The sequence below is a fragment of the Narcine bancroftii genome, chromosome 7 (genome assembly GCF_036971445.1).
Source record: "Narcine bancroftii isolate sNarBan1 chromosome 7, sNarBan1.hap1, whole genome shotgun sequence".
In the NCBI taxonomy this organism is placed as follows: domain Eukaryota; kingdom Metazoa; phylum Chordata; class Chondrichthyes; order Torpediniformes; family Narcinidae; genus Narcine; species Narcine bancroftii.
The window spans coordinates 43,770,220-43,782,678 of record NC_091475.1 but is presented as its reverse complement, the minus strand read 5'-3'; the positions used below and the strand labels follow the sequence as shown (position 1 = coordinate 43,782,678).

At 43.9% G+C, this 12,459-nt stretch overlaps 1 protein-coding gene across 11 annotated transcripts in view; it reads left to right on the top strand.

Annotated features, from left to right (window-relative positions):
• The window catches only part of txlng (taxilin gamma), a 101,821-nt gene that overhangs the window by 53,180 nt on the left and 36,182 nt on the right, over nt 1-12,459 (top strand). For 10 of the 11 annotated variants that reach the window (XM_069889890.1, XM_069889888.1, XM_069889895.1 and 7 more), the window contains one exon: nt 110-422. The exons of the other annotated variant lie outside the window; for it this stretch is intronic. In XM_069889890.1, the coding sequence (XP_069745991.1) occupies nt 110-422 (313 nt within the window). The remainder of the gene's footprint in view (nt 1-109; nt 423-12,459) is intronic. 11 annotated transcript variants of the gene reach the window in all.

Sequence of the window (12,459 nt, the reverse complement as noted above, 5' to 3'; positions counted from 1 at the left end):
TCCATATGGTCTTTAAGACTTGCTTGATGCAGGGCATTCACAATCGAGAGTTCTTCAGAAATGCCAACTTCTCCCCACCATCTTCAGAATTTTTTTTTTCTGCTTGCAGTTTGGAAGTGAAACCATGGAAACCCAGGAAATTTGCAGACTTGATGTGGCTTCCAGAAATTTGTTGGTGAATGTGTCTTGTACCAAGTCTGAATCCATCCTTCAGCCAATGGGCAGTGCCGCTGACGGGATTGCCAATGGGTGCAACCTGCATCAGGCCCATTACACTGGAAAGAACAGACTGCTGTCTGCTGAGCCCACGTGTGTTACACTGGAAACGAGAGGGGAGATACCTGGCAGTGAGGATATGAGAATGGACCCTGCAGGAGGAGAGCAACATCTGGTTCACGATAAAAGCAAGGAAAAGGCTCTCGGTGCGTATTTTTACAGCCTTGTTTGATGCCAGAATTTTATCAAGCCTTCCTTTTATTTAAGGTAACATCATTCCAAATGTTTATGGTGCTAGCTGCAAGGAGCAAAGCAATTGAATTAAATTATGATTCATGGTTACAAAGTACAATGTAGTACATTACTGTGGTGCAGAAGGACTTACATAAGAAGTCCAACAAGAAACAGAGAGGAAGCAAACAACAGCAACAATACTAGTTTTTCTTCAACATAGAGGAATCGCCAAGATGTTTCCATAAATAGAAGAAAACTTGATGCCTAATTAGAAACTAAAGGTGTTGTCAGGAAGGGAGAAGCTGAAGTTTAATCAGGTGTATTGTTCTTGATGTTTTAAATTGGAGAAAATGCCAAACAGGTTTATTAGTTTCCAAGTCACATGGGTACGAGGAAACTTTGCCATAAAGGGGGTGATTTGGAGTGTTGGGGTTTTCACGGAATAGCAAGAAGGGGCCATTTGGGAGAGGAGATAGCATGGGAGGAGGTTGGGATAGGATTAAATGATAAAGTTTTGAATCCAGTGCTGCAAGTCTCTGGCTCAGTGCTGTAAGGGTTATTGGCTTTGGGTGGGTGATAAATAAAAGGCTGTTTAAGTTGAAAGTTGGCAGAGAGTGGGAATAAGCCAATGGATGTAAGATGAGAGAAAATGCACCAAGTGCGGTCTCGGAGGTTAGTAGCTCAAATGCAGATGCTGGTCCAACAATTGTTTGTGAAATATAAAAGCACTGGGGGGGGGGGGGTGAATTATTTGCAAATCAAAAAAAAGTGAACAAAATAGATGTTAAGGAGTAGATGATGTGGGGTGCAAGAAAAATGAAAAATTAGCTTGTCGAGGAAGGAGCTGATCCACTAGTGATATATTTCTGGTCAGTGGTCATGAATAGAAGAGAGTGCTTGTAAGTCAACAGCTAAGAGTATTGTGACATGTTATATTTTGTGTTGTACATAGATATGTTTTATAGGAGGTAAATTGTGGCAGGTTTTCTTTTAGTGTTGGTCACATACAGATCTCATTTAAAATGCCAGAACTCTGCTCAAGCCAGATAATCCAGACTCCAGGTGCCTATAAGGACTTCACAAGTAGGTGTGAATTGGACATGCTGTGGAGTAATGGATAATTGTTTTGGAAAGCAATAGATGAATGAACTTGGAAGATTAGGTACGGAGCCACAGTCTGTCTGAGTGCAGTTGGCTGTTCTAAGAGGGTCATGAGTTTTCTCTGAGTGAAAGAGAGAATACAGTTTGACAGTTCAGCAGCAGCAGATGGGACTGGAACATGACAAGCTGGCAGGCTTGTGGAAAACCCCCATTCTGAAGATGGGTTGTGTGTTCTTAGTTCAGCCTGATCAAAGCCCTTGTGGTCCATACAAGAGGAGAGGACTGGCTGCATAATGTTTGACTTGAAATAAGGGAAACAAAAAGGAACTCTGTGGTGACCTGAAAGAAAGAGAAAAGCCTGATGGGGCAAGTTTCTTCGCCAAGACACTTTAGTGTCTGATTTAAAGGAATCAGTTCTGTGTGTCCAACAAGCAACAAATCTCTCTCAAAACCGATACAAACCTTCCTGAGCGGTAACCATTTACTTTTCAAGCTCCAAAGCCTGGTGAACTTCGTAAATATTAAATTCAGTGCACAGTATAAGAATTGCTTGATACTGGTGAACTTGCAGGAGTGAGATTGAACTGTGAATCAAAGAACTTTTTTGAACTTAAACACACACATTACATACACATACAATTAGAATTAGAAGGGGGTTAAGTTAAGAGTTATAAGTTAAAGTTTGATCCTGTTTTTATGTTTAAAGATAATTAAAAGCAACTTTTGTTTAAGTAACCATTTGTCTTGGTGAATTTCTATTGCTGCTGGGTTTTGGGGTCCTCTGGGCTCATGAGTATCCTGGGCATGGCACCTGAGTAGTCACTGATGTTTTCCTCCAATGTGAGGTTCTTGCTGCCTGCGTGAAAGGGGCCAAACTCTGTGGTCATCATGGTAAAGATGGCCATTCTTAAGGGTGGGGGAAATTATGTTGTTGAAGAGGAATGTGGTCTTGTTGTCCTCAAGAGTTCCCAAAGTGAAGCTTGCCATACCAGGATTAAGCTCCTCTTCTTGTATCTGGGACCATTGTCCTATCAATTCAGTTCCAGGTTCCTTTTACTGTCACATATTATACTACTTAAAAATGTAATATACATGATTACTTCAACTTTTGTCTGCTGTTAGGCAAAGAATCGCTGTAAGCATTGACTGGCGCCTGTAGCAATAAGAGAAAAGCTTAAGTAACAGTACAACCTGACAAATCAGCGTTCTCTGGTCCACTGCAATAACAGTGCAAACACATAAAGACAAACTATACAGATACACCACCCATATACTGTATATGTCTTACATACACTTATTAAAAAAATAAAGATTATGTACAAATAAGAGTCATGGGGAATTGTTTTAACCATTCATCAGTCATTCAGCAGTCTCACTGCCTCTGGGAAGAAGCTGTTCCAGAGCCTGGTGGATCTGGCTCTAGTACTTCTGTATCTCTTTCCTGATGGAAGTAGTTAGAAGATGCTGTGTGCATGGTGGTAGGGGTCATTACAGATTTTGTGAGCTCTCTTGAGTAATCCTGGTTAATCACATTGATTGGGGGGGGGGGGGGGGGCAGTGGCAGAAAGAGACCTGATCATCTCTGCCGCTTTTATAGTCCTGTGGGTTTACTTCCAGTGAGCACGTCTCCAGAATGGAGGACCATCGCCTTCCCAAGATCGCGTTATATGGCGAGCTCTCCACTGGCCACCGAGACAGAGGTGCACCAAAGAAGAGGTACAAGGACTGCCTAAAGAAATCTCTTGGTGCCTGCCACATTGACCACCGCCAGTGGGCTGATATCGCCTCAAACCATGCATCTTGGCGCCTCACAGTTCGGTGGGCAGCAACCTCCTTTGAAGAAGACCGCAGAGCCCACCTCATTGACAAAAGACAAAGGAGGAAAAACCCAACACTCAACCCCAACCAACCAATTTTTCCTTGCAACCGCTGCAACCGTGTCTGCCTGTCCTGCATCGGACTTGTCAGCCACAAACGAGCCTGCAGCTGACGTGGACATTACCCCTCCATTAACCTTCGTCCGCGAAGCCAAGCCAAAGAAACCGCATTGTGATGTAGCCGGCCAGGACGCTCTTGATAGAGTTTCCAAAGAAAGTTCACAAGATCTAGGAGCAGAAGTAGGCCCAATGGCCCATCGAGTTTGATCCATTCAGCCCCACTCCCCAGCATTTTCCCTATAACTCTTGATGCCCTGACTAATCAAATACCTGTAAATCTATGCCTTGAATGCACCCAATAACCTCACTTCCACCACCATCTGTGGCAAAAAAAAGTTCCACAGACTCTCAACCCTCTGACTAAAGAAACTTTTCCACATCTCTGTTTTAAATCAACACCCTTTTATCCTGAAATTATCCCCACTTGTCCTAGAATCATCAACCATGAAAACATCCTTGCCACATCTACTCTGTCCTGGCTTTTCAGCATTCAAAATGCCTCTATGTAGGTCCTCCTGTATTCCCAACAAATGCAGTCAAGAGCTGACCGTTGTTCTTCATATACTATCCCTTTCTTTTCTGGTATAATTCTAGTAAATCTTCTCTGAACCCTTTCCAACGCCATCATGTCTTTTCTCAAATGCGGTGCCCAAAACTGGACACAGTAATCCAAATGAGTTCTTACCAGTGCTTCATAGAGCCTCAACATTGTATCTTGTTCTTGTATGCTATCCCTCTAGAAATGAATGCCATCATTGCATTCGCATTCTTCTCCACCGTCTCAACCTGGAGGTCAACCTTTAGGGTATTCTGAACGAGGACCCCTAAGTCCCTTTGCACCTCGGATTTTTGAATTTTATACCCATCTAAATCTAGTCTGCCAGTCTTATTTCTTCTACTAAAGTGCATGACTGAACACTTTCCAACATTGTATTTCATTTTCCACCTCTGCCCACTCTTCCAATCTATTCAAATCTCTCTGCAGCCTTTCAGTATCCTAAGCATCACCTCCCCTACCACCTATTTTGGTATCATCTGCAAAACTAGACACAAAGCCATCTATTCCAAAATCCAAATCATTAACATACAACGTAAAAAGAAATGGCCCTAACACCAACCCATGCGCAACATCACTGGTAATCAGTAGCCAACCAGGAGAGGATCCCTTTATTCCTACTGTCAAGCCAGTGCTCTAGCCATGCGAGTATACTTCCTGTAATTCTATAGGCTCTCATCTTGTTCAGCAGCCTTGTGTGTGACACCCTGTTGAAGATCTTTTGAAAGTCCACAGACACAATATCCAGTGCATCTCCCCTATCGATCCCACTTGTGATCTCTTCAAAAAATTGTAATGGGTTTGTCAGGCATGATTTTTCTTTTTATGCACCTCCAGGTATTCCATAATCTCATCCTTGACAATTGACTCCCAATGGCTTCCCAACCACCGGCTAGTAAGTCTACAATTTCCTTTCTGTCACCTCGCTCCCTTCTTAAGCAACAGAGAGACATTCTTATTTTCCAGTCCACCAGAACCAAGCTAGACTCCATTGACTCCTAGAAGATTATTACCAATGCCTCCATACTCCTTCAGAACCCAAGGGAGCATTCCATCCTGTCAGAGAGACTTATCTACCCTTGGACCATTTAGCTTCCCAGGGACCTTCTCTCTCGTGATCTTGACTGCACTTACTTCTCTTCTGAGAGAGTCATGAGAGTCCGGTATGCTACTAATGTCTTCCAGAGTGAAGACTGATCCAAAATATTCATTAAGTTCCTCTGCCTTCTCCTTGTCTCCAATTACAATTTCTTCAGCGTTATTTTCTGTAGTCCTGTGTCTATTTCTTTCATAATTCATCCTTTCCTTTCTAATCACCTTGTTGGTTGACCTCCAAGTCTTTAAAAGTTTCCCAGTTTGCTATTTTCCCACTTATTTTTGTGTCCTTGTTTGCCCTCTCTTTTGTTTTTACTTTGGCTTTAACTTCCTTCATCAGCCACAATTGTCTTATTTTTCCATTTATGTTTCTTTCTTTTTGGTATGTCCCGCACTTTTCTCATTTCACATATAAACTTGTAAAATGAGAGTATGGTGGCCGGTAGCCTTGACCACCTTATCTTCTAAATAAGTGCAATTGCTGTTGTGCCTTCCTGACAAATGAGGAGATGTCATGTGTCCAGGATAGGTCACTTCTTAAGTGGACTCCAAGGAACTTGGTTCTCTCCACCACTGAGCTATTATGGAGGGTGGTTACCGCTGATCTCCCTGAAGTCCACAATCATCTCTTTTCTCTTGTCTATGTTGAGACTTGGGTTGTCGGGTTGTTCTTCTCACACCATTTCCCACCTTGTCCCTGAATTGCCACTTACTACTGTCAAGATATCTACAAACATGATGGCGCTGTTGGAGCTGAATTTGGTGTTGCACTCACGAGTCAACAGTGTGAACAAGAGTGGGCTGAGCACACTCCTTGAGATGCACCAGAATAAGGATAAAACGTGATTAAGTTTGATGTTCTGCTGCCAATCTGGACAGACTGTGGATTTCCATTAGTAAGTCCAGAATCCAGTTACAGAGTCTCAGCGAAGACAGCTTCTCCAGCAGCTTCTGGATTGTATTCAATATTGAGCTGAAGTCGATGAACAGCATCCTGACGTACGGAGCGTTGTTTTCCAGGTGGGTCAGGGCGGAGTGGAGGAACAAGACTATAGCATTTCACCAGTGGAATGGTTCTGTCTGCAAGCAAATTGAAATGGGTCCAGTGTCTGTGGGAAGTGCTCATTGATATGTTCCATCACCAGACTCTTAAAGCATTTCATAATGCTGGAGGTCACTATTACTGGATGATAGTTACTGAGGCCTGTTACTGTCACCCTCTTTGGTATTGGGAAAATGGTAGCTGCTTTAAAACCTGATGAAGGTCTCTGTAAGGACTTCTGTCCATTGGTCTGCAGAGTTCTTCAGTATCCCACCAGATATGTGGTCTGGTCCTGCTACCTTGTGTGGGTTCACCCTGGATAGGATTCTCCTCACCTCAGCCTGTTCTTCTCGTCAAACCGTGTGTAGAAGATGTTCAGTTTGTCTGGAAGGGATGCGCCGTCATTGACTCACAAGGTTGTTTTGTGATCTGTTGGTCTTTTGATACCTTCCCACTTGTGTCTCATGTCGTCGGTGTGGTGAGTCTGACTATGGATCAGAATATGAATGCAGAGATTAGGATAGAAGGACAAAAGTATGATGCTATCTGCTCTTGGTGAGGAAAGACAGGCAGGGGTCAAAACATAAATGTAGACAGGGGGTTTGAAATGTGTCTATTTCAATGCTAGGAGTATTGGGAATAAAGAGGATGAATTTGGAGTATGGATTAGTTCGTGCAACTACGATGTAGTGTTACTGAAACTTGGCTGGAGGAAGGGCAAGAGTAGGCCCTTTCAAACTGCCGTGTAAAATGAGGTTAACCAGGCAATTTGCACAGTTAGTGCCGCAGTTACACAGAAGTTTGAAAGGGTCCAACTGGGTCCCTGATCTACCTCTGAGGTAGTCAGGGAACCCAGTAAAACTTGCCTAGGTTTTGTCCATGGCCAATTTGCAAAGGAAAATAGCCGACCCATTTATTCCGGTGACATCAGCACTTTTGTGTGTGTGAAACCACGGCAGCCAGCATCTGAACATCCTACCCATCCACCATTTGGACTTCGATTCTTAACTTCCTGAGAGTACATGACACGTCATTCACTGCGTCATCGTAGGGACGGAATCCCCTTTAAATCGCCGGGTTGGCAATTTAATGGTAGATCCACCTGTGATTTGCAAGGTGCTTCCAGCACCTTTGCCCCAGTAATCACACCCAAATCCCAGGAGGGCCACTCAGGTGCTGCAGTTTGAAAGGGGCTATTGGTTGATGCAAGTACATGGGTTTTGGTGGGTTTTTTTTTAAACAGGATGGGAGGTTTATATAAAAAAAAAGGGAGGGAGGAAGTAGCATTACTGGTCAGGAATAGTATCACGGTTATAGAAAGGGATGACACTGTGGAGGGAGTGTCCAGAGTCCGTGTGAATGGAATTCAGAAATAGGAAGGGAGCTATCACTGTGCTGGGAGTAGTCTATAGGTTCCAAAATCGCTCTCTGGACACTGAGGAGCAGATAAACAGCCAGATTTTGGAATGGTGCGGGAAATACAGGATTGTTGTTATGGGTGATTTCAACTACCCTAATACTGACTGGCACCTACTGACTGCAAGAGGGATGGATGGGGCTGAATTTGTCAGGCATGTACAAGAAGGATTCTTGACACAGGATGTGGACTGGCCGACTAGAGGAGAGGCCAGACTGGATCTGGTTCTGGGAAATGAACCTGGTCAGGTGGCGAATCTCAGTGGGGGAGCATTTTGGTGAGAGTGACCACAACTCCCTTCGCTTCAATGTAGCTATGGAAAAGGATACAAAAAGTCAAACTGGATAAGTTCTTAACTGGGGAAGGGATAATTATAAAGGGATGAGGTAGGAACCAATGAGAGTTTAAGGGTGAAAGAAGCTCTTTCCTAGGGCAGGATCAGCAAATGCCAGAAGACTTAAGTACAAAGTTTAGGGGAGACATCAGGTAATTTTTTTTTTTACACCGAGAATTGTGGGTGCCTGGAAGGCCTTGCAGGGGTTGGTGGTTTGAAACTTTGAGGGCCATTTAAGAGACTTAGACACATGGATGAAAGAAAAATAGAGGGCTATGAGTTTTTTCTTGAGTAAGAAGAAATATATAGGTTGGCACAACATCGAGGGCTGAAGGGCCTGTACTGCTCTGTATTGTTCTACATTCTATGGATCCTCTTTCCGTACCTAGGATTTGTCTTCTGGATTGCACAGGAGAGTTCAGCCCTGACCGATCTTTGTGCCAACCTGTCTCCTGTCCTGAAGGCTGCATCTCTAGCTCTGAGAAGTACACGGATGTCTGCATCCAACCATGGTTTTTGGTTAACCCTGGTTGTGTAGCATTTGATCTCTGTGACATCTTTGATGCACTTGCCAATGTAGCCTGTTACTCAGCTCGTTATTCATTGATGTTTACATGACTGTTGTAGGTGGCCTCCTCCCTGAAAGACCTCCAGTCCATGGTCTCAAAGCAGTACTGTGCTGCTGCTGTGGCCCCCACCAGCTATGTTCTGTTCTCCCTGTGAAATGACCATCCTTTTTGCCAGAGGTCTATATGCTGGGGTTAGCAGGATGGATATGTGATCTGAGTATCCAAGGTTGAGGCGAGTGATAATGTTGTCAGTGTACACCCAATCCAGGGTATTCTCTGGTGCTGAAGTTGACATTCTATTAAAATCATGGTATGACAGTTTTCAGGTTGAAGTCTTCAGCTACAATCATGCACCCATCAGGGTGGGATGTCTGGGCTTTGCAGGTGGCACAATAAAGCTTCTTTATTGCTTCATATTCTTTCGTCGAAAGTGGGATGTAAACTGCATTAATCAGCATGGATGTGAATTGCCTGGGCAGGTAGAAAGATCTTTATAACAGACACATGCACCAGTCCTCATTGATGTAAATGCACAGACCCTATCTTCGAGTCGTGCCAGAAGCAGTAACATCTCTGTCTGCCTTGAGGGAAATGAGGCCATCTAACTGCATTGCTAAGTCTGGAATAGAATCCAAGGCCTCTGACACAATCAGTAAGCTTTCAGCGCCCGAGGCTCTTTGAGACCCCTTCTTGCCCTCAACACCCTCTTGAATCCTGTTTCTGATACCTGGTTCCCATGAGCCCGTCTCCAGCAGCCCACAGCCTCAAGTGAGTCTGTTGACTGCAATTTGCCTGCAGCTTGTTCGAGTCCTTCCACCGCAAGTCACCAGTATCCTGAGTGGATCCTTCAGTAGCTGAGTCCCTTGATTGTCTGCTGCCTTTGTCACCTTCCTGTCGGGTCATCTCTGAATCAGAGTTTATTGCATGAACAAGTCATGAAATTTGGTGTTTCGCGATAGCATCACAGTGCCAACATTCATATTATAATTATCTTACTATAAATAAAAATAGTCGTGCCTGAAAAATAAGGCAGTGTTTTGATTCATTGATTATTCAGCAATCTGATGGCAGCGGAGAAGAAGCTGTCTTTGTGGTGTGGAGTGCTCGTCTTTAGGATCCTGTATCTTTTTCCCGATGATAGCAGAGTGAAGAGGGCATGGCCTTGGGTGGTGGGGGTCTTTGAGGATAGAGGCTGCTTTTTTAAGACACCGCCTCATGTAGATATCCTCAATGGAATGAGATCTGGTGCCTATGATATCGCAGGCCAAGTTAACAACCCACTGGAGTTTATTCTTGTACTGAGAGTTCCCAGGCTTTTTCTCATTGGGGTGGTGGGGGGAGTGTTATTCTCAAGTTTCTAGTGTCCTGCGCTAGTCTACCACTTTCCAGGAGTATGCAACCCCTCGTGGTCTGCTGCCCAGCAGTGGTGCTGCCATTTTGACCACCAACCTCCAATGATGTAGGATTTTAACAGGCCTTTTAAAGCCGGTACAGAGCAGTTGGTATCAGAACTGGGCTTCCCACTCTCCTGGGTCCTCACCAGCAGTTGTGCAGCGACACTGCCATTTTTTTCAATGGTTTGCACACAAGAAACTGATGCATTTTACTTTACATGGATAAAGGGTAAAGCCTTGTGAAAGAAAGGTTTGTCTTCTGACAGCTGGATCTTAGTGGTGGTTGTTGATCAGAACAAGCTATAATCCCTGGATAGCAATAAGAGACATGAAGAAAAAGTTGACTGATCTTGAAAAATCAATGTGGAAAACAAGTGAAACACAGGAGTCGTTGAAAGATCTCGGGTAACTGACAATGAAATAATACCAAATACATTTAAATTGAACGACTCTCTCTTCTCCATAAAGGGATGAGGGTGTGGTTGGGATCTGATAATGGTGGAAGAGATGGTGTTCAAAATTTCCAGATAAAATGAGCATTGACAAATTGAGCAGAAACTGCAATTTCCAGACGAACCTTCTGTATTGAAAGCTTCATTTTCAATAATTAAGGGCATTCATTGATCACCCATTTGGTCATACCTTCATTGAATAGTGAGCAGTTTAAATGAACCCTGGAATAAGTAGCACAGCGATAGTGGGTGAAGCTATCAGAAGTTATTGTGATGTTAAATCCATTGTAAGAGCAGCAGAATATTGGCCAAGTTCTGATGAAAGCTCTGTAGAGCGTGTCGAAAGAATCAAAGGCTTGTTGATCCAAACCAAGGCTTTTATAACTAGAAGGCTGGAGAGTATCACATGTAGGTCAACCAATCCAGCATGACCTGGTCTGGCTAGAAGCAACCCTTTAAGACCTGCCAGTAGGTGTGGCTACGCTCTCAGACAATCACAATAATCTGACACTACAATCTATACATATACACATTGGTGATAGAATCTGTATTATCATAAGCTCGTTAACTGTTCCTCTCTCCATGTAATACAGCCTCATCTGCTAAATATTTCCAGTACTTTATTTTAACTTGTAAAAAGATGCCTGGGAGGTATGGTCTAGTACAGTGACACAGCTGTTAAGAGCTGCTGCCTCCAAGTCCTATTGCAGTACACAAGCTGGAGAAACTCAACAGGACACAGCATTCATAGGAAGCAAGGGCAAACCAACCTTTTGGGTCTGAGCCCTTGACGGAAACCTCGTGGCCAAAACATTGCTTTCAATGGATGCTGTGTGACTTGCTGAGTTTCTCCAGCACTTTGGGTATTGCACTCGACCACAGCATCTGCTGACTCCTGAGATGTCTGAAGAGGGCACGCAAAATTATTGAAGACCCCTTCCAACTGCCCACAGCATCTTTCAGCTGCTTCGGTCGGGAAAGAGCTAGAGGAGGATCAGAGCCAGCACCACCAGGCTGAGGAACAGCTTCTTCCCACAGGCAGTGAGAATGCTGAACAACAAAAGAACTGCTCACACTATCCATCTGAGTTTCTCTTATTTACAAAACAATATTTATTTGTATATATGAACGTTAGTCTGCATTAGGTTTTGTCGGTCTGTAGGTAAGCTCATATCTCTGGTTGTGTGTGAGTTTTGCACCAAGGATTGGAGAAAGCTGTTTCATCGGGTTGTATTTGTGCAATAAACAGCTCCAGTGGCCTGGGTTCAATCCTGGCTCTGTGGGGTGGGGTTGTGAATGGTGGGTGTGTGGAGGGTGTTGGGAGATTGGGGGAGGGGGTGTATGTGTAGGGGGGGTGGAGGGGTTGGGGTGTGGTGGTGGTGGTGGGGGGGGGGGGGGGTGTGTGCAGATGTGTTGTATATTCTTCCTACAACCATAGGTTTCCACCAGTTCCTCTCCCACATCATACCATCGAACAGATTGGCGGGTTAATTGGTCACTAAATTGTTGCCAGTGTGTCGATGAATAGTGGAATCTGTGTAGTGGGGGGCAGTGTTTAGGGAATATACAGAGAAAAAATGGTTACAGCAGGATTAGTGGATAAAACTGGGTACCTGAAGTTTGGTGTGGATCCATCCTTTATTGGACGAAACAAGGGGACTGAGGGAACTGGAAGCCTGATTTTTGTTGTTGCTGCACTTTGTCATCCTGCAATTCCCAAGTGTGCTGACAAATGGTAAATGCAGTTTAATTTTGATAAATGTGAATTGATAGATTTTGGGAGTACTAATGAGACTAGTAAGATCCGCGGGTGGGCAGAGGGACAGGACCACAGTGTATCAGTTCATGGATTATTGAAGGTTGTAGAACAGATAGAGAATGTGACAAAGAAAGCCTGCAGGTCACATGACTTCATGTGTCAGGACATTAAATACAAGAGCAGGACAGTTATGCTCCAAATTTGTGAAGCATTGGTCAGCCTCAGCTGGAATATAGTGTCCAGTTTTGGTCAGCGCACCATAGGAAAAATGTGGGAGCTTTCAAAATTCAGGCCAGATTAATGTGAAGTTTCCAAGTTTTCAAAATTATCGATAGCTTTTCAAAAAGGACAAA